Genomic DNA, 23,345 nt, shown 5'->3' with positions numbered 1-23,345 from the left:
ATATGTAAAGGAGATGTAGTCAAAATCATTTCTTATACTCAGCATCCCATGGCACCCACTTTTTCAGTAGCCTCTACAGGCCCCAGTGTGCCTCAAAATATACTCTGGGCACTGTTGCTTCAGGGAATTCCCAGAGCAAAGGGTTAATGTTCCATCCCACATGTTTAACGCCTCTAAAATTCCTCCTCTTTCAAATGGCTGTCAAGAACTTTATATTTAAGTTAACTGTGTCAGTTCTCATTTCATGTTGCTTATAAACATGATTTTATTATTAAAGTGAGATGGGATTAAAAAATAGGGTTTTTGTCATGAGATCACATTTTAATTTTCACCATTTATATACAAATACAAGTTAATAAAACACATCACAAAACAGTAAAATTTCCTAGTTAATATTTATAGGTGCATAGTTCATGCTCACATGTGTTTAAGCATTGTATATATTAACAAATTTCACAACACATCATTCTTCTTAGAATCATTAAAAGACACCTAGAAATCTCACATATGAGAGTAAATCACAATTTCTTAACTACAGCAACAGAAAAATAGTGAAGATTTAGAAATAAGTGGTAGTCACTTAGGTGTTTTAAATTTGTTTTAATATTTTAGATTTGAAGCCACAATATCCACACAGCGCACAAGGACCCTGCTACCATATATTCACTTCAGTGGGAGGGAAGCACCGAAATGCTGAGTGGGGGCAGGTACAGACACTTCAATCACTGCTGATGGAAGAGTTCAGAATACACTGTAGAAACTTTGGGAGCATGTCATGACTGGGCATGTTGGAACTGAGCACTCGTACAGGATGGAACATCTGTCAGCAGATCTCAGGGAAGTGGGAGCAAAGATATTTCTTAGGCTTCGGGTTCATAGTCTTGATACCCTTCCTAATATGAGGAAAATCAGAAAGACAACATCCAGCGTTAGTGCAAGTCATCAGGAATCAAGGATTTAGGGCAAACAAGATAGGACATGGCCCACCACTTTGAATAAAGGTTATACTCAGCAGTTCTGGGAGTATTCTGCTACACACAATACAATTTTACTTTTAATAGTTTTGTCTTCCTGTCAAATATAAAAGTGAATTTTGCTGGTGGTCAGAGTTAGGGTGTCTGAATTCTCCTTGCAGATGTGCCATTTATCAATTGTATGATGTAGTCCTGTAGGACAAATTAATTGCTCTATCTTGCTCTCAGTTTCCTCAACCGTACATTGTGAGAGCCAGATCAAGTGGCCTAAAAGGCCTCTTCTAGGGCTAAGATGCTCTAATTCTTAGAAGGAAATGAAGACATTTAAAGGCAAGTTACATTTTCTCTCCTTTCACTCTCCCAGTGGAAATTTCTTCTTCATTCATGGCTTCAATTGTTCCTTCTATTCCAAAGCCCAGCCCCATACAATATATGGGTAACATCTACTATAAAAATATGAATGGCCTTAACTACAGTGGTCAGATTGGCCCTGTTAAAGAACAAGTAGAATATCAGGATCCTGCTTAAAAACAAACATACCTTCAATAACTCAAGTTGCTTTCTGAGTAAAGTACAAACTTAAATGGCAAGGTTGTTCTAGTACTCTACAAGTTGTCTTTAACCCATCTCTGTGGCCTTAATCTGTCACTCTTCTCTGTTCCCTAAGCTTGAATCCTATTGAATTACTCACTGTTCCTCAGACACCTCCTTCTGCATTCTCAGATGTGCACGCCTTCACTTCTGATACTCCCTTGTGCTAGAATGCACTCTCTTCAGTTTGGCCTCTCCTAACTCCCATCCCTCCCACTCAGATCAACACCACCTCTTCTATAGAACTTCTCAACAGATATAAACAGATCCTGTAAAATACTATACTTTTTTGTATATCTTCTATATTTTTGTGCCTGTGATATCTGGTACATAGAAGATAGTCAATAATGTTTGCTAAAGGAATCATGATGGATAAATAAAGGAATAAATTTGTATTTGTTTTTATCAAACCTACTAGATTGCAAACTCCTTGTGTCCTGGTACTATCAATTACTCTTCTCGTATTTTCTGTAGTGTTTAGCATTGTGCCCTGCCTAAAAAGACCCAAAAATATTGGGAAAATCTAATTTGGTAAAGAAACAACTTAATCTCAATTTCTATAAATGAGATTATTATCAATGTGCCTTTTTTAAAAAATAAATTGAGGGTCAATCTATTTTTTTTTAAGGTATGCTTTTTGGTGAGGAAGATTGGCCCTGAGATAGCATCTGTTGCCACTCTTCCTCTTGTTTGTTTTTTTCCTCTCCAAAGCTCCAGTACATAGTTGCATATCCTAATTGTAAGTCATTCGAGTTCTTCTATGTGGGATGCCACCTCGGCATGGCTTGATAAGCTGTATGTAGGTCCATGCCCAGGATCCAAACCAGCAAACCCCAGGCTGCGAAAGCAGAGCATGCGAACTTAACCACTGGGCCATGGGGCCAGCCCCTCAATTTGCCTTTTAACGATGCCATAAAGAATACACAACCTAACTCTACAACACACTTTGATTTTTAATGAAGTAATAATACATTTTCTTTGCCTGTGCTATCTGGTTTTTGTATCAGGGTAATATTGTCCTCATAGAATTAGTTGGGGAGTGCTTCCTCCTTGTCTACTTTTGGAAGAGGAATTAATTGGTATTAATTGTAATTAATAGGTATTAATTATTCGCTAAGTGTTTGTTTTTTTTCCTTAAGATTGGCACCTGAGCTAACAACTGTTGCCAATCTTTTTTTTTTTTTTTAATGCTTTATCTCCCCAAATCCCCCCAGTACATAGTTGTATATCTTAGTTGCAGGTCCTTCTAGTTGCGGCATGTGGCACACTGCCTCAACTTGGCCTGATGAGCGGTGTCATGTGCGTGCCCAGGATCCAAACCAGCGAAACCCTGGGCCGCTGTGGCGGAGCGCGCAAACTTAACCACTCAGCCACGTGGCTGGCCCCTGGGTAGGTTTTTTTTAAACAATAATTCAGTCTTGTTATAGGCCTATTCAGATTTTCTATTTTGTCTTGAGTCAGTTTCATTCACTTAGAAGCATTTTCTAATTTCCCTTGTGACACATTTTCTATTAAAGAAACTTATATTCAAATTAAAATAAAATTGTCAAATTATGCTGTTTAAAACACTAGACTGAAATATATCAATTGTTGCAAACCAAGCATTTATCCTCTTCCTACTGTATAATTTTTGTAACTTTTATTTTACTATGCAAATATCCCACTGGAAATGTATGGCAAATAACAATAACTTTCTTTTGTCATTCAGTTGATTTCTCCAACCTTCCATTTGAGAATTTATTTTATAATATAAGGATCTAATAAGATAATTCTCTATGCGGGGATCGGCAAACTTTCTGTAAAGGGCCAGGCAGTAAACATTTCAGGCTGTGTGGGCCACATCTGGTCTCTGTTGCTGCTGCTTCCCCGCTCCCCGCCAACACTTTACAGATGTAAAAACTCTTCTTAGTTTGTAAGTTGTCCACCCAATCCATGTCCTGGATTTGGCCAACTTGTGCATCTAGAGAGAAAATCATTCTGAGGATAAACATAAGAGAAATCTGTCAGCGACAGATTTTTGGTACTGCTTATTAGAAAGACCCAACTTGAAGTCCTAAACTTTATTCTCACAGTTTTATGTATATAAACTTTTACCTCAGAAGGCATTTCATAAGCCTCATTGTCAGGATCCACAGGCATATCTTCCAGAATTCCTTCCTGTGCGGCTCCTTCTTCACTCTAATATTTAAATGGAAAGCACAAAAAGAATATGCTGGGCACCATTTCTCACTTTTTAAAATCAAATGTATTTTGAAAACTTCTTATATATAACGCTGGTGGGGATGCTGTAAAAATAGCATTCCTTAATATTACTGCTGGCGCTCTCAACCATACAATGCCTTTGGGAAAACATTGTGGTGGCATGTGTTATTAACCCTAAACACATATGAATTTTTTCCCCAAGTAATTCACTACCCAGGAAATAGTCCAAAGTTGTAGGACAAAGATGTTTTTCACAGGATGTGGTAGCTATAACTCTTTTAACTAGGCAGAGCCAATGACATCATTAACCCTCTCTTACTATTTAGATAACTTTTAGTGACCATTAAGTATGAGGAAAATAAGGTAAACTTCCTGTTTAACTGACAAGTAGAGATTTATTTTTCTAACCCAGTTTGTTAGAAGATTTTATGTAGACTGAACAAATAAATGTGACAGAACTGACATTTGATTATCAGAAACGAGGTGCTACTGTATAAATAAGACTAGCGAATGTTACTAGATATGTATGTGCGTGTATTTGGGTATGTTTATGTACATCCTTCACAGTTTAGCCAAGTAACGTTGGACGTTCCTTGTGAATTCATTGGCTAGATTGATCATATATTGGGATCAAGTGAAATCTATCTCTGTTAATTTAAATATTGATTCACTCAGGTTGCAAGTATAAAATAACCGCTTGTTTAAAAAAGTATATGCTTTCTGAGCATGCATTTATCTAGTCCTTTTAAAACTGCACTTTTTAATTTCTACTGTTTATGATGTATCACTTATTTTGAACTAAATATAAGGCATAAAAATTGCACTCATTTATGTAACTACTATACTTTATATATTCTTGAGAAATTATTTTAAACAAAAGTTTAAAAGAATTATAAAATTGGCTTACTTGTGGGCAAGAGTTTGTGAAACCATAAAGGAAATGCAAATATAATATTAAAAGAGAGATCAAATAAGTGATGAGACGAAAAGTAAGCTACAAGAATAAAGACATATAGATAAAAGGAAGCAAGAGAGAAAAAATGGAATAAGATGGAGGATGAAAAATCAAAGATAAACCTCAGGATGTTCAATAACTATCAACACGTCACAAGAATAGGCCTATACTTTCAGAAAGCTTTACTCACTAAAGGAACATATATATTGCTTTCACAAATCTGACTGCTTGGCTTCTTAAGTGTTCTCTCAAGAATGAGAGTATTGATTTGATTAAAATAAAAATACATTAATATTAATAAATTATCATAACTACTGTAAAAATCTGATAAATATCTGAAAAGCAATAGGATATATTGGAGTATATGAGGAAGCCATTTGGTTTAAAACTAATTTGGTCTGTCTGACCTTGTTTTTCCAAAAGGGCACGATGTGGCCTGTTGAGCATGCATGGTACATCTGCTTTAAACCTTTACTATGTCCCAAAGCCAAGAATGATCCCCTTTAATATAGGGATGTAACTTCCCCCCATACTGGCATTTCTTTAAGGACAAGCATCTCTTTCCAGAAACTAAGGATTAATTACTGATCTGTTGTGCTCACCTTGTGACCACTGACCACCGACCTGCTGTGCCAGCTAAGCATCTCATGACAGTAGTAAAAGAGATATTCCTGTCATATGTGATGCATGCTCTTTGTTCCAAGATGGTATATAACCACTCTGTACACCCCACTTCTTTGGTGCCCTTCCTTCTTTAGGGAGGGAAGGCCCTGGGCTATAGACTTCAAACCTGGCTCATAATAAACTCACCCCAATTTTGATTTATAGATTGATTATGGATTATTTGCATCAACAGATCTTAAATAACCGTATTACATTACATGAAGTGGAAACAGTTCACAGAACTCCTATGAGGCAGATTATCCATAGCCACATCTTCCCAAGGAAACTTGGACTCAGAGAGGTTTAGTAATTTACTTAAAGTCAAATTGGCAGAAGTGGCTCCTGACTGTGCTCTTAACCACCACCCTGAGCTTCTCCAAGAGTTTCGGCATTCAAGATGTTTTCTTTAATTGAATCATCTATAGACTTCAGTAACTGAGAAACAGGACATTCTATTGTGTCCTTGACTATGCCCAGTCAATTCCTTTAAGACCTAGTCAAGAGTCTATTCCTAGTAAACAAAATTCTCATAATTTGATTGCTGAAATCCATCAAAGAAATTTATTCACAAACCTTCTATGCTCTATGGGGCCATTACATCTTATATATTACAAAAGTTTACCCAGAGGGAAAACAAACAAACAATATTAGTTAAAGCACAGGTGAGAACTGTCTTTATCAAAACACTGATGAATCACCTGCGCATATTAAGAACCAATGGGGATGAAGCGGCAGTATAAAAGGTAGGCTTACGCTTGTGATGATTCCCATAACATAAGGAGCCAAAATTCTTTAAGAACAGGGATAACTGATATTCAGTTTCCTATTTTCTATCCAGTCCCGTGCTGCAATAAAATTTCACCGTCCCATCCTGCCCCTCACACATAACCTGTTGTCCCTAAATCTTCACCAAAGTTTGCTACACAGTGGTCAGAATAGGATGCTGTAGGACAAGAAAAGCATAGCAGGAGATGGGTTATTTCATGAAAGAATTTAGAACCAGAATTGACTAGGAGAAATGTAGTCTCAGGAAAACCATCAAGCATGTATTGCCTTTCCTGTACGAACTGTACCTTAGGGTACACAAATAGTTGATGAGTACAAGTTCTTCTTTATAGATGTAATCTAGCTAAGGAAGGAAAGGTAGAATTAGGGAAGGAATCTAGCCAATGATCATCAGTGGCTGCTAAGGTGACATAAAGAGATATAACCACGTTTTGTGCCCCCATCGGAAGTATACATTGCCACCTATAAGATATCCTTGCCAAACATTTGAATTTGACTCACATCTAACTATCACTAATCTGACAGTTTACAGCAAATATAAAGGGCTGAAGAACGTCTTCACATCATTAGATGCAATCAGCAAATTTCTGACTGTGGGAGACGACACAGGACAAATAACACAGCTAGTTCAACAGGTAAATTGCAAGGAAAAGAAAGGTTTAAGGAAATCTCTATATCAAGGCCTGGAGAGAGCATCAGAAAATTGCAACTTAAGAACGTTATTTTATTCTTCTTTGGATCCTGATTTAAGCAAATATGAGAAGGAAATGTGAACAGTGACTGTATATTTAATAAAGAGTTATGTTTATTTTTTGAGTATGATAATATATTGGAGTTTTGCTTAAAAAAAAGAGTCCTTAACTTTTAGAAATTAAATAATTGAATATTTACAAATCAAATAAGATATCCAGGTATTTGCTTTGAAATGATCCAGGTTTGGGTGGGAAGAAATGGGTGCAGTATAGAAGAAACAAGAGTCTATTACTTGATTGTTGTGAAAAATTAGACCTATGCAAACAATAAATTTTTTAAAGTGTATATGTTTATTTCAATAGTTATTCTCTAACTCTCATACATTTTTCTGAATATGATTATGTGATCTAAATTTGTCAACTCCATGATATTAATACATTTTTAAGCTTACTAAAGTATTTGGCAGCTATTCCAAGAGAGGATATTACAAGTAACAATTTAGACAATCAGCAGATATAATTTTATCCATATACCTGTATATTTACCATTTTATAATCCTCTGTCTAAAAACATTGAGTGTTTTCTAGAAAGATCTCAATAAATTTTGATTTGAACTCCAATTTAGAACTGTGCCTAATTACGCTTTGAGTGTTATAAAAAAGAATAAAATTTTGTATCTTATGGATATTAATAACTTGTTTTCAAAACATAATCATATTTGAAAATATGAAGTTCAGCTTCTATTCATTTTACCGCAAAGAAAAAAAACCCAGTATAACAAATGTCGAACACATTCAAACAACTTGTTCCCAAGTTTTCATTATAACATTTCAAGCCAGAATATGTTAGGCTAATAAATTGCATGGGAAAAATGTCTGGATTATGATATATGCCTGCAAGTTTAGGAAGAGAACTTGTGTGCAAGGTTCCAGAGTAGACAGAGTAAGAGAACACCATTTTTCTCTCTGATAGGCCCTATCTCCAGAATAGCTCTGGTTTCCTTTTTCAAGTGGGATTGTTTTATGGAAAATGAAAGAGGGTAAGTTTAGCATCTTATGTTTACATATGACTCATGGAAAGAAAAACAGTTATCAAAATATTATAATAGGGGGCCAGCCCGGTGGCGCAGTGGTTACGTTTGCACCTTCTGCTTCGGTGGCCTGGGGGTTCGCCCATTCAGATCCTGGGTGCGGACATGGCACCGCTTGGCAAACCATGCTGTGGCAGGCATCCCACATATAAAGTAGAGGAAGATTGGTACAGACGTTAGCTCAGGGCCAGTCTTCCTCAGCCAAAAAGAGGAGGATTGGGAGCAGATGTTAGCTCAGGGCTAATCTTCCTCAAAAAAAATTACAACAGAGTGGCCCTCCATTGCTAATAAGGAAAGGCATGGACTTAGAGGCTGTAGGGAGCAGAAATGTCTGGGACTGACCTCTCTCACTCTAAAAAACAAACTCAAGTTCTTTTTAAATGAACCTGTTATGTCAAACAGCTGATACATAACCAATTACCAACTCATGCTTGCCTAGGCTAAAGTTGTCTCTAAAATGGACCATGAGATGAGGCTTCACTGCTACGACTTTGTTGGGAAGAGCAATTCCAGGAAAATGAAAGTGAGGGGAGAGGGAAGCTTGCCAAGGAGGAATGAGAAGCAAAGCAGCATGCGGAGAGTCCCAGCTGACGGCTCAGCCCGCTTTAGGGCAGGGCCTGGAGAGCCAGCCAACGTGCTGTGGCATCAGAGGACGTTGGTGCAGCCTCCCTGACTCTCAGCACCTCTGACAGTCTTTCTATTGGCCATGTAAGGGGAGAATTCCCTGGATGAAAAACTTTCATATTTGGAAAACAGAGTAGAGCTTGTTTCCTTGCTCAAATTCTGATTCAAAAGGCAACCAAATTTCATTAACTTTGCTTATTTGTCCTTAATGTCATTAATTTGTCATTAATGTTTCACATTGTTTTAACTTTTGGTTAGCATACTTACCTTTATGAATACAACTATATACATACTATTGCATTTTATTTCATGTTTTAAGCCATATTATATGAAGATATGTTTAAAAACAAGACAACAGGCTCAAAATGGAGTTGCTTATGCTAAGCCCACGTCACCAAACTGAGACTTAATTACAGTTTCTCCTCTTCCAGAAATGCAGTCTTAAAACTGTCAATCAGAAATCGTCTGATCAACACTAGTTAGTAATCCTATAGACCCCTGCTGTCTCCTAAAGGAAAGTAGGCTTGCAATAACCAACTTGTTTTTTTGCCTAGCATAATTTCCTTGTTCCCACTGCCTTCTGCCTATAAAAGTCTTTGTACAGCTCTTCAGAGCTCTTTTCTATCTGCCAGATGGGATACTGCCTGATTCCAATCAATTTTTGCTCAAATAAACTCTTAAAATTTTTAATATGCCTCAGTTTGTCTTTTAACAGTTCTGGTGTCAGAAGAGGGAAGGAACTGAAGGAGACACCTGAAAGCCCTTAGGAGCAATGAGCAACCAGGCATAGGGACCTGGTGAGCCCCTTGAACTTGCTGTTTTCCTACTGTCTCTGGAGGTCATGGGTAAGTCCCTTTCAGAACCTAGCTCTGAAGTTTTTGCACTATGAGCTTTCGAACTTTGAGCATTTCTTTCTCTGGACTGGGCCTGGAAACCTGCCAGAGTTGGACTGGGTCTGACTTAAAAGCTGGAGTGGGTCCGGGGTCATACTGGGTCCAACTTAAGCTGTACTGGGTCCAGCGTGAGGCTTCCATGAAATAAACTCTTGTTTTAAGGCTGAACAAGCAGGTTAACCTTGCCAAAGATCATCTTAAATTACAGCGGCCACAGTGGAGAACTTTTAACCTAGATAAGTTTATCCATTTAGGAGGTACCCTAGAGAAAAAGGGGTCTCAGCCAAGCACTCATCAAAAAGGGTAGAGGGATATTATTTTTCCTCCTCTCCAGTTTCTGGTGACCAGGATGAGATCCACTGGGATACCCATTCACTCCAGAGCCTGCAGAAGAGATCCCAGAAAAATGGCATAAGCCAGCAAAGAGCGAGGATTCTTAGAAAAGTCAGCTCTCGCAGATCCCTATCTGTGGTGCCTGGTCAAGAAAGAATGGCAAAATTTCACACTGCCCCTTCCTTTCCAAATTCAGACTGGCAGGTCAAAAACATTTGTAAGAATTAGATCTTTAATTGTGACTCGTGAATTTGCTTTCAGGTGCCTACTGCTCATCGATCCTTGCTATTCCAGGGACAGCCACTGGCTTCTTGTCTGTCTCATTTTGTGTCCTGAGAACTTGGCTTGGCAACCCTCAGGTTGAGGTCCCTAAAAATAAGGTTGGATAGAAATGTGGGTTGTACTCCACTGTGGCTGGGGTCCGACCAACAGTTGCCAGCTCCCAGAGGAATTGTCTAATTCTTTCTTTTGGCTACTTTTGGGAGTGGCTCTGGTTCTTGGGAGGGTAGTATCTTTTGCACCCTCTTTGAGGAAACCTCTTGCATCCACAGGGTTGTGCAATACTGCCAGGAACATTTACTGTTTGTCCCGGCTGAAACCTGACAAGGTAATCAAAGGGATATATACTTAGTAGTTCTATGGTCAGAAGTTGGCCAAATTGGAAGCTGATACTCAGATCTAGATAGGAACTTTTTCTTAGGCCTCCTTCCATTATCTAACATGAGACTATGTACCCAGAGGGAACATTCTGAATTCTCTGTGAAAGGATTTAATAAAACATTCCAAGACACACAACTCTAAATGTAGAACATAGCAATCTTTTGATTTTATCTTAGTTGAAGATTTTCTTTATGATATAAAGAAGCAAATTGAGGATAATATAGTTGAATTGGTGGGTCTGCCTCTTGATATCATTCAGGTTGCAACCCAATTCTTTGAAGAATTAAAAACAATGTACTTGTCTTACAAATCGAGTCTTTATGAGAAGAGAAATGGGGCTCTGGAACCAACTCAATGCCCACTTATCCTTTTTACCAACCCCCAAACATCCCCTATATATCTCAAAAGGCTTGCTGATATGGTAAAAGATATGGAGCTAGGGAAGAAGTCCTTCTTGGTGGAAATTTCATTCTTTCTCTGTGCCTGGAACCAAAGTAATTCTTATCAGAAGGAGAAAATAAAGAGGAAAGGCTATTTTGTAAACTAGGCTTTTGAAAAATCTTAAAAGTTTCTTTCACAAATATTAGTAAAAAGCTTTAGCCATCTAAGTAGGCAAGCTTAACTTATTCCACTTACCAGGAATACAATTTGGATCCAATTGTTGTTTTGTAAACCAGTGAGTTTTGCATTACTGCACCTGTCTCATGGCTAAAATTTTTAAACAAAAGCTATAAGATCTCTATTTGTATTGGTCTATATGTTTATGTATGTCTATGTATGTTTGTTATAAATGTGTGATTTTTTTTCTACCTATGGATCGTATTGCCAAATTAATTTGCAAAGAGTTCTATTTAATTGGCTTAAAGACAAACAAGCAATTATATAATCAAGTATGCTCTCAGAAATATAAAAACACCCAAATGTTTTCAAGTTCATATGATCTAGGATAATCTTTGGTAGTTTAAAGCTAGTTTAAATTTGTTGGATTAATTAAAACAGGTATGTCTTTAGAGTTATCAGCATCAAATATAATACTTTTATTCTACCTAGGTTAACAAAAATTAAACAAGGTCATGTTGTCTCTGTTACAGAATTTTCAGCAAGAAAGATAACTTAAGATGATGGTTAGCTGTTTAATATTTCATGAAATGTTCATGATTAATCTAACCAAAATTGTTAAGAACAAGTAAATTAGATATAAGATAAAAGTTTATAAATGGTCTTTTCAACAATAATTATGCTTTATGGTATGTCTACTTAAAAATGGTTTCCAGAATCTTTTTGCTAACTTGAAACCTTAAAGTTATACTGAGATTAGTTAAATAATGGATATTCATTGAATATCTAGATCATTTCCAAATAATACAAAATACTGAAGCATTAATTATTGATCATAGGTTTACCCACTTTTGGCCTTCCTTTTACAGAGAAACTAAAGATATTGGGTCTATTAGTAAACATGTTTTGTGCCACCTTGAAAAATTTACTATGAGGAAGAATGTGCTTCTTAGAAAATATTAAATGTACTTATCAATTTGCCAGTCTACAGAATGCTAGTGTAACAGATAGTCCACAATTACTTACTTCTTAGTTTTCACTAGGAATTAAGGATTCAAGACTTTACAAATTAAGAATATAAGGTTTAGGAATTCTAATCAATATGTTATTCAAAATATTTAGGAGTAACAACAGTGAAAGGAAACAACTGCCCATGAAAAGTACATAAAGAAAGTAAAATGATTAATTGTTCCAGAAGGAGAAAGAGGAAAAAATCTGAATAGATGTAAAAACGTTGTAGAAGGTTTATGGAAAAGGAATCTTGGGAAGGGAATTTTATATGTGGTCAAACTGGCTAATATTGGAATGGATTTATTTAAGTTTTTAAAAAATGAGTTTTAATATCAAAAGTACAATGGTGCCAAATTAGAATTTGGTTTTCTCTCTGTTCAAAGAACAAAGTTTTCTTAGATTATTGGTCTGCTCTTAAGAAATTGGAAACAAAGAAAGATTTTTCTTTACTTTTTAAGTAACTCTCTTGGACAGCAAAGATTTTGTGTCTTACCAAAAAATAACCTACTGTGCTTCACATTGTCTTTTTCAGGTCTTTGATTACTTAAGAGGGCCCAGTCTTCTCAATATTAAGAAAACTAAGTTTTGTTCACAACTATGTAACCTTTTGTATTTGCTTTTAACATCTTCTATTGTCACTCTGGTCAAACAAGTAATTAAGTATTATTTCATAATGATCTGTGATACTAACTAATCAAATGTTCAACCCTTTTGACATTTTCTCAAAATCAGATTCTAAATGGACTCTTTCTGATCTCAAATCAACTTTGAGATTCCCAGAGGGCCCTTGGAAAATCCCAGAGAATTTGTCTCTTACTTTGTAAAAGAGAAATGTTAAACTAATTGGGTTTATTCGGTATGTTAAATTACATGGGAAGCATTGTCAAATAAGTGATGGTAAATCTTCTTAGGTTATATGGATATATATGGATGCACGTTATTAATATTTACTCTAGAAATTGTATGAAATTCCTAAAACTCTGATATGTCCTGATATGTTATTAGTCATATATTGCAGTTATTATCTTAAAATGTTATATATCACAGAAATAACCAAATTTCCTTATCAATTCCATTATAATGAATTCCCATCAGATCTTTAACCATGGGCATTTTTAAGTCTTTCATCACTTACAAACAGTTATTGTTTTACTCTGATGCTTTTGCAGAAGTGAGATTCATGGGAAGGACCTACCAAGTACATTTGACCACTGACACTGCTGCCAAATTACATGGTGTTGAAACTTGGGTGCATATTTCACAACTGAAGAAGGCTGCATCTGACATCTGGTCCTGTGCAAATGCTGGAGACCCCAAAATCAAATTGATGGGGAAGAGAAGTAGCCAGCATTGAGGTAGACTGCTTCCTCCCAAGATGTCAGATCAAGAATGTTTCTTTCCAGTGCTCCTTCCCTCTCTGATTATCCTTTTCTTCATTCTTATACCGTGAAAGTCTTTATGCTTCTTTTTCTACCTTCGCCTTGCTCTGGCCTGGAAAGATAATGCCATTGTTAACACATCTCAGGCCATTGCACAGGGGGGTAATTCAATGTCCAAATGACTGTTAGATTTGCTACAATGCTGGTGATTCTGTAGTTCTTCCTAGCACAAACCTCTCCCTGATTTCCAGTGCCTCTGTTTCTCTACAACAAACTCAGCCTTCTCTCTATCGTGTCAGGCTCCCTAACCCCAGGGGTTCATTTTCCTGTCTCTGGTTAACAACTGCAAACCCGGGGAACTTTGCATACAGCCTCTGTACAAAGAAAGGGGCACAAGGCAAGGGTAACCAAAATAAAACTACCTGCGTGGCCTACAGACCCTTACATTTTACTGGCCTCCATGGCTGTCACCATTCCTGTCCCAAGACCTAGACTCAAATGGGAAATACCAGGAGGCATACATGATTCAAAATTTGTTTCCTTTGGCAGATCCCCTGGGGTCCTTGTTAAAAATGCAGGTTTCTAGGGCCCTGTGAATGTCTGATATGCTTTTCAGAAATCACTACCTGACATCACCAGCTGTTTGTAAGTTCTGTGCCAACATTTGGTACAGAGGATAGCGACATAGTTGCTGTCAGTGTGAACACATAAAAAAAAGCCTTTTTTTGTGAAGTCTTCCATTTTGAAGTCTATGAAAGATTGTCAGTACATGGTCAGGGTGTTCTAAATACTCTGAGAAGCAACACGTGATGATATTTATAGTAACAGGGCTTCATCCACTACCTGGCATCTATGCCTCAAGCATTCAGAGCATCAGAAGCACCCTCTTCCCCACTGCTTTTACACCGCAAGATATTTTGGGTGGAACCATTATTTTACCACATTGTGGAACAACATTAATCAACTGCAAATAACTCAGCACCTCAAACTGTTGGGGATGGAGCAGAGACAGTAACCTTAAAAAAAAGGGAAGAAACTAAACAAAACTCTAATAAGAGGGGAAAAAACGGTTCAACTTAGCATTCATCTTAAAGAATCCAGTGTTTCTGATATGAAATCAAGCTCAGAACTCCTGTTTAAGTGAAAACAGCATAGACTTTTTAAAAATGTGCATATCATGTACTTTCCATCTTTAAAGGGAGAGGATATGATATGTGTGTAGATAGCATAATAGTGTATCCCACTAAGAGAAAAACTAAAAAATTTTTAGTTTATTGGAAAACTATAAAACTAAAAAACTAAAAACTAAAAAAATGAAGTTAGCAGGCATGAGAATCTTGTTTAAAAGTAAGGTTAAGATATATTCCATATATTCAATCTTTTGTTGTCAATTCTTAGTGTTCTAATGATGCCATTTGGGGTGGGGGGTCAAGGGCATCTGATTCAAAATCAGGTTAATTTTAATTTTTTTTAAACGGCTAAGGAATTTTATAAGGAAAAGAAGTTGAACAAAGTTTTAAAACTTTGGACAATGTCATTTAACTTTTAAACCAAAACAATATATGTAGTTCAGAAATACCAATATATTTTGTCTTAATATTATGTATAGGAAATAAAAATAGTATAATGGCCATATTTATTAGTCACAGGCTATGAAGAGTGTGTAAATGCATTGTAGTAATTAAATGCTATGACATGAGAAACCATGAAAATTGACATGTTCTGGTGTAACCAACACATACACAGACATACACACACTACACTGAGCCACTGATTATCTCTGGGGCTACCTTCTGAGACCATCTTGAATCCCCTAATTAGAAAGGGCAATTATAGCATATGATTTTCATTACAAATTACTTATGCCACAACAAGCAAAACCTAGCAAGAAGGCTGAGTGAAGATGTGGCTCCTGCTAGGCTTTCTTATTGGTGAAGTGACCTACTCTCTTCATCAGCTGTGTTGCACATCTGCTCAGATTGTGTCTAGCAAATTTACAACTTACTATGTCATCAACCATCTGAATCACTTGGGAAAAGTCAAACTGATGAACACCATAAGTCACATAGTAAAGACATTGTACTATATATAGTTCATACCGACAAGGAACCTTTTCCGATTGAAAATGCAAATTTATTTTAATTAAGTGATACTTTTAGAGAAACAGTCTTACATAGAAATAATATGTATTTAGATCCATTCATGCTCTACTTTGGATAATCTATTAGCATATTACTCATTTGCTTGCCTTTTGCCTTTCTAACTATTTCTTTAGTCTTGGTAAGCCCCTCAGAGAGAAAGAAGGATGAAGGGAACAGGTGAAATGAAAACTAGTTTATTTGACTGCTTTGAAAAGGTTTGGAAGTGGAGGAGAGAGTAAAGTCAATACATGAAATCTATTTTGGAGTTATTTTTGGATGCTATTTATCACTATTAGCCTCAAATCCAGTTTTAAATACATTCCACCATAAATTACAAAATAACTAGTCTATAAATCAGGAATCAGTGTGAAATCACTTTATAGAAGAAATTTTCGTTATATAGTAAAGAAGTAGTAGTTTATCTTAAATCCTCATTCTCTTTGGTAAGCATAACAAGCAGCTCAGTGACTGCCATATTTCTGACAGTGCCATGTAATTAGCTGACTCACCTAATAAGACTTCAGAGCAGAGTAACATTGCCAGCTGTTTTTCCTGTCACATGGAATATAGAACTAGTTGCAAATACTAACATACAATGGGAAGTCTGGGAATAAACTATTTTCAGTTTTAATGTCTAAATATTAATCCTCCTCTTCCATTAAGGAAAAAAACCACTACTCTATATGTTTAAATATATATTTAAAGTTGATTATTTCAAGTTTGCCTAGATAGGATTCTTGAAGATCAGCCCCTTGGGGAGTGATTGAATAAGACATCAGAATAGAAGTGGGTCAACCTGAGAAAGAGCTACTCTTGTCTTGAGCTCGGAAGCAGCCAGTCATTTCAGCTTTGCAAATGCATTGACATATGGAGGCAAGTATTAAAACTAGCAACTAGGTGAGGAATCAGTGGGGAGTGTAGGCTTTGACAAAGAAAGAGATAGAGAGCCTGCTTCTGTATTTTAGGGAATTTAGTGAATGCTGAAAGGCTCCTGGGAAGAGGAAATTTGCTGTCAAGATCTTAGTGAGTCAAAGCCCAGGTGTTGGCTTTCAAAAATAGGTAGGAAACTGGTCTTAATATCTGACTGGGAGAAAATACTTCAGGCAAAACAAACTGCTCATACACAAAAGGGTGGATAGGACTTACAGGGCTCTAAGAGTGAAGGCAATAGCTTCCAGGCTAGTGGATATGAAACCCAGGAGAAGAATCTTAAAGAGCAAGATAAAGATGTGTCTTCTTCATCTAAGAGAGTAAAGACTAGGAAAGGGTATATAAAGTCAAAGCAGGAACAAGGACATTCAGGCGAATCTGGTAACCTGAGGTTCCAGGAGTCTCCTTATCGCTGGGTACAGATGCCAGTCAAGTGTAAAGGGCTTTCAAGATCGGGAAGGAAAACTCTTCAAGTGGATCCGAGCCTTCAAGTTGAAATATCTTTGTTTAGCATGTATGACAGACAGGAGGCACTGAGGAGCAATGCCCCACAGACCGCAGTAGTCAATTTCAATAGCTGTTGCAATTATTCTGCTCTGTAAATTCTTTCATTGTTAAGCTTGGTCACACAAGTTGTGGTTGTTACTCGCTTTTGGTTACTCTGAATACCTGTATCCATGTCTCAACAATCTGAGATAAAGGGAAAACTGCTTACCAGATTATCATGAAAAAGAATGGGCTGGATGTATTCTAAGAAGGTCATTCAAATGAAATATTACTAAAATGCTTAATTTTCTGTCTTACTCTGACACGGAGTAACAATGATAGTTAAGATTTATTTAGGCCTTACTCTCTATTTGGTACTGTTCCAAGAGTTTCACATGCATTATTTGATCCTAAGAAATAATTTCAGGGCCAGCCCCGGTAGCCTAGTGGTTAAGTTCAGCACACCCCTCTTCGGTGGCCTGGAGTTATGTTCCCGGGTGTGGACCTCAACCACTCATCAGTGGCCGCTGTGATGGCAGCTCACATACAATAAAAGAGGAAGATTGGCAATGGATGTTAGTTTAGGGCGAGTCTTCCTCAGAAAAAAAAAATTCTGTGAGGATGTTACTATTACTAATTCTCTATTTTATCAATGAATGAGCAGAAATAGGCAGTCTAGCTCCAGAGTCAAACTCTTGGCTGTATTATGCAACATAATTTGTCAAGCTTCTTGAAAAAAACCTCTTATATACTAAAACATTAAGTTGAGCTGCTTACACAAGATGAAATTAAATTTCAAAAAATTAATACTCTCAAAATGCAATGTAAAATATTTTATGATTAAATATCCGAGCTATCTCTATTACTACTTAGAAGTTTGTTGCTATTTTTATCAGAAAAAAATAAGAGGCTAAAAGAATTGCATATATGTGATATAGTTACAAGGGAAAAACCAGACAGAATATATTTTTTACCACATGGTTATTAAATCTGCAAACACTAGGTTGATTAACTTTTTGTTATAGGGAAAAATGGCTTATTATGAATTCAATGCAGAACATTTTTCTGGTTTAGACCTTTTCATTAGAGTGTGTTCTAACAGAATAAAGATGATAAAATTGTCAGAAATCAATTGGTCATTTTTTTCCTTAAATACATGGCACAGAAACTACAATTCTTTAGACTAGATTGAAATGTCATCACTTGAGTTTCTTTCTGCACTCCTTTTGACCAATTAATAAAGCTTTTGCTTGGGTCACAGGAGTTATCTTCCTTAGCTCACCACTGGAAACGGTAATCTCTCTCCAGCACCAAGTTCATTTTGATTATCACACTAAAACGTAATGGTCCATTAAGTCCATGGATGGATGTTACACTTAGTCATGATGTTTATTTGTTTATTTACCCTATCTTATTCCACAGAGAATTTGAAGGGGAATAAAAGATGATTTCTTCATCACAACAAACGAACAACCTCTGCTTTGTCTAGTGTTATCTTTTTTCTTTCTTTAAGTACTAAATGTTATTTGTGTTCTTTTAATTACTTTTAAAGCATCCATTATTTCGGGATTACATTATTGAACTGAATAAAGTAATACAGAGTTCTGTGTTTAATTTTTTCAACCATTCTCCCTTCTTTAATTTGGTTCATTTATATCTCCCTTCGGTTTTTATTGAGTGGGGACTCCTGATTTCTGTATCAGAGGGAAAGAAACAAATATACACAATATTCTGTATTTACGATGCTGCAACTCTCTCTACGGTTGCAGTAGTTGGGTTGGGTGTGTGTGTGCATTAGAAACCATTATCAAGGATGATTCCAAATCTGTTGAGGAACTAAAACTGTGGTTCCACAAGCACTCTAAATCTTTGTTTCATAGTTCCCTCCCTCCGACAATTGTATACACTATTTGTTGTTTGGAAGACCTTGAGAAAATATGCTTTTAAAAGCATGGGATTTGGTGGCCAATTGACCTAGTGGCAGATAGTATCTGTGAGATTGTGAGCAATTTAGATGTATCAACTGGAAAATGGTAATGAAACCTTTCTCAGACTGTTGTTGTGTTAAATGAGATGAATACATAAAACAGCCTATAACGACCAGTGCACAGTCATAATAATACCAAATATTTACTGAGCATCTACTAGGCCTTAGACTGTCTTGAGCACTTTATTTTTGTTATCTAAGTATCCCAATAAATGCATATACTGTCTCAATACATATCACCCACTGTTGTTATATTTTCATCTTATTGCTAATTTTATTTTAGCTTTTTTCTTTATTTTCATTAAAATATAGTTGATGAGAAATAATATGTAAAAATATGGAATGCTTCACAAATTTGTGTGTCTTCCTTACATAGAGGCCAGGCTAATCTTCTCTGTATCGTTCCAGTTTTAGTACATCTGTTGCCAAAGCAAGCATTTTTTTTTAAAGATTTTACTTTTTCCTTTTTCTCCCCAAAGCCCCCTGGTACATAGTTGTATATTCTTCGTTGTGGGTCCTTCTAGTTGTGGTATGTGAGCATGCTAATTTTTATAAAAGCTTTTCTTAGAAAATATTGAAACAAAAAAAACTGTTTTAAGAATGGGAGCTTTTGCCTTATTTCATTGATTAGCTACATTTGACTCTCCAATGAACCTCGTGTTTTGCCTTTCTCTAACCGGGCCACAAGTCCTCCTCTTTGGTCTCTTTCCTTCAGCTGCCCAGAATACAGTGAAAACACTTAGTACTAAATGACAGATAGGCATTGTTGTATCCTGAGCACATCCTAGTGACATAGATAAGAAGCAAATGCTACAAGTGCAGTGTTCTAATCATTTTTAACTGAAGACCTACAAGCAGAAGCAAAGCTATATTTAGACTGTACTGGGGGTGAGAAATATTCACAGTGCCAGTATTTGAAGATGAACATACCTTTTTTGATATCTGTAACACTCAAAAAGAAGCATCTCTTATCCCTGCAAGGATATAATAATTACCTTCCCAAAATTGAAGTAAAACAAGATATATATTACAAGTCATGACCCTTCTCTTGTAGCCTCTTGGGTCAACCTCACAAAAGGGTCAGTAGTGTACCTGTGAAACTCTAGACTGCTCTGTCAGTCAACTACAGCCTTAACATAAGAAACAGAACACAGAGGAAAAATATAGAACGCTGAGATCTTAGAAACAGCAAATACCAATAGCGTAACAGTAGGATTTATGACAATAAGTCACAATAACTGGTAGCACTGTGACTTGCATCCAAAAATATGCAATATGTTTGGCTTTAAGGAGTTATAAGATTTTGGGAGGCAAATATAGAATTAACATTCTTTTGTACTGAGAATTGACATAATAATGATGATTTTTGTGAATTATTTATCAATAAGCACTTTGAAGTTATAATAAAACTATGACACAGAAAATGTTGTTTCTCTACTTCAGAGATAGAGGTTCCATAAATTTTGCTGCCAAATATGCAAGCTTATTGCCAATACCAACATACTCAACTAATCAAAAGAAAGTAATTAGCAGTATAAATCCAATAAACATACTTGTTACACATAGTGCATTATATTGTAGAATGTACAACATTATATAAGACACGGTCCCTTTACCTCAAGCAAACTCAAGTCTAGATAGATAATAAGAGATACGTAAAAGCAAGTAAAACACAAGGTAGTAAATGTGATACAGGGCAATAGGAAGGTAAATGTAAAATGTTCAGAATGGGATGAGATTACTTCTGGCTAGAGGAAACATCATTAGAAGAAGGTCTGAAAATCTTGGTCAGACTGGGAACTTCAGAGAGAGAACACATGGACAAAAAGGTAGTGGTTGGATGTGATTTGTATGGTTGGAGCATAGGATGTGGGCATAGATGAGTGCCCTGAAAACTATTCAGTGCAGTTGGAACATTTGAACTGTTCTGTGCAGAATGCCAAAAAGTTATATAGCACAATTTTGTTTTAGGAAGAATGTTCTGGCAATGATGCACATAAAACTTTGGAAGGAAGAGAAGCAGAGATGGGTGGATCATGTAGGGGATTAGTCACAACAACAATCCAGAGAGACATAATGATGTGACTAGAGGAATGGGAGTGGAAATGGAGCAAAGTGATTGATTTTATAAGATGATATAGAAGTTGAATGCACAGAATTTAGCAACTGTTGTTCAAAAACCATGCTAAGTCTGAGATTTTATTCTACTTACAAGATAACAAGTTAGCCTGCCACAGTTTTACGGATACTGGCCAAAGACGCAAGTGTCCTGGGTCGGAGACAAATGACTTTATTGTTCATGATAACAGCAGTAGCCAGAGTATCATCATTTTCTTGAGCTGATTCCCCCAAGCCCCACTTCCCTCAGGGAACTTCAGGTGAAGCCTACACAGCCAGTGTGTTGAAGAGGAGTCCATGCTAGGGAACCTGAATCTTTTATAACAGGCACTAAACATGTCTTTCCCTTGCTCCAGAAAGAGACATTATCTCTCACCAAGGCTGTAAGCATACCTGCCCTTTGCTTTAGAGGGAGAAACTATTTTTACCTTCCAAGGCTGTGGACTACACAAAAGTCCTTGAAATATAGTCTTAAACAAAAGGTAGTTAGTGCCTTGCTTGCAAAATGTGAAGAAATGCAAGACCCTGGGTCTCCCAACACTACTTGAATGTGGACAGATGACACAAGGACAACAGGTAAAAATGATTAGGTTTTGAGTTTCACTGACTAGAAAGATGGGGAATATTATTAGCAATAGAGAAAAAGAAAATAAAGTAGATTTTAGGGGCAAAGTCCCTTTTTCTTATGTTGAGTCTCAGGCGCTTCCATAAATAAATGCTGAAAATGAGACTAGAGTGGAGATTTCATAAATATAGATATACTTTGAATATTTACTCCATAGAGGTATTTGAGGACCTCAGAGTTCACAAAACTAAGAGAAAAAGAGGCAAGTGAAGGAAAACAGTACGGCATCACCTGAAGAACCTTCTTAGTTAGGAGGCAAGGCAGGAAAAGGAGGGAAAAGCAAAGGCAAAGAGATGGAAGATGAAAAACAGGAAGTAACAGTGTTTCAGAGGCTAAATGCAAAAGGCCTCTTGCTAACAGCCTGGTGCTGCTACTGGTGTTTCAAGCACTGAGAAAAGCAAATGAGGCAGAGAGCTGCCCACGTGCACTTTCAGCACTAAGTATTTTATGCGTGGGGGATACATACATGTTTAATAGATGTTTGTTTGTTGAATAGTCCAGAAAAAGACAGAGGAAGAAGTCATATTTCAGGGATAAAGGAATAAGCAAGACCGTAGGAGGCCACAATGGTGGACAAGATTTTGCAAAGTTGTGAGCAGACAAAGTTGTTGTTGGGACAATTAGTTTTGAGGGTGATGGGATTTGTGATGAGTAGGCTTTTTCATTGTTTTTGTTTGTTTTGCTTTTCTTGATGAAGAAATGGAGAAACTTGTTACTGATTCCAGTGGGAGTAGAATTTGGCAATACACAGCAGAGAGGGATTGGTTGATAGAGCAGCTTCTCAAATGAGAGGGAAAGGGCCGCAGGCAGGTGAGGTTTCCTGTGGGAGGCGGCGGGACATGCTGCAGCTGTAGATGGAGACGAGAGAAGTGAAAGGAGCCTGCGACACAGAGTCTATGTTCTCAGTAGAATAGGTAATGAAGTCATAAGAAGAAGGTTCTAGGACTGGGAAAGGCAGAGGAGAGAACTTAGATTTATTTATTGACTTATCTTGTAAAGTAGTTAATCATCTCATTTTATTGAGGATAAACGTGAATGTCAGAGACACATTTTTGCCTAAACTCACAAATATGATTAACAGTCAAGCTGGGTTCAAAACCATATCAGTCTTAGACTAAAAGTAAGTTTTTAATCTCTGTGGTCTCGTGGTGGTCTTAAGGGCAGTGGAAAAGTTTCATAATGGACTTTCTGAAAAATAAGATAAAATATCAATTAGGAGGAAATAAAATGAATGCTGAGAAGAGGTGAGTGCCAAGTGGAATGTTGAGTATCATCACTTTTTAGTTGAATCAACCAGCCCATCATCCTGATTTTTCTTTTGCAGGCAAAGGATTTAGCCTACGTCTTGAAGCTTTCACGTGGACTGAGTTCATTGTGAAGTGTTATACGGCGACAATGTAATAGTGTTCAATAGATAAAGAAAAAACACCACCACCTCGAGAATTCTACTGCCAGAGTTCCCTCTAGGGCGACTCTCCAGGCCTCACAGCTAGTTTGTAAACAAAGAATTTGGGCGGCCCGGTTACTTTACATTAACAAAAGCCTAGTCTAAAGTACATATATAATACCGTATTTGTATATAAAACCTTCTATTCTACCAAATTCCTAAATCATACAATCAAAAATTTTCAATTCCAAGTATTTGG

At 36.7% G+C, this 23,345-nt stretch overlaps 1 protein-coding gene and 1 non-coding gene across 8 annotated transcripts in view; both read right to left on the bottom strand.

Moving 5' to 3' along the window:
- Positions 1-240: 240 nt before the first annotated feature.
- Positions 241-23,345, bottom strand: part of SNCA (synuclein alpha) — a 123,669-nt gene continuing 100,564 nt past the window's right edge. For all 7 annotated transcript variants that reach the window (XM_044766324.2, XM_044766326.2, XM_044766328.2 and 4 more), the window contains exons 5-6: positions 3,660-3,743; positions 241-893 (exon numbers count right to left, since the gene is read on the bottom strand). In XM_044766324.2, the coding sequence (XP_044622259.1) occupies positions 861-893; positions 3,660-3,743 (117 nt within the window). In that variant the 3' untranslated portion in view covers positions 241-860. The remainder of the gene's footprint in view (positions 894-3,659; positions 3,744-23,345) is intronic.
- Positions 19,288-19,390, bottom strand: LOC123284866 (U6 spliceosomal RNA). The gene has a single exon (XR_006526311.1). It is a non-coding gene; the product is annotated as a U6 spliceosomal RNA (small nuclear RNA).

The sequence above is a fragment of the Equus asinus genome, chromosome 3 (genome assembly GCF_041296235.1).
Source record: "Equus asinus isolate D_3611 breed Donkey chromosome 3, EquAss-T2T_v2, whole genome shotgun sequence".
Lineage (NCBI taxonomy): Eukaryota > Metazoa > Chordata > Mammalia > Perissodactyla > Equidae > Equus > Equus asinus.
Note: the sequence above shows the minus strand (reverse complement) of the source record. Positions and strands in the feature narration are given on the sequence as shown.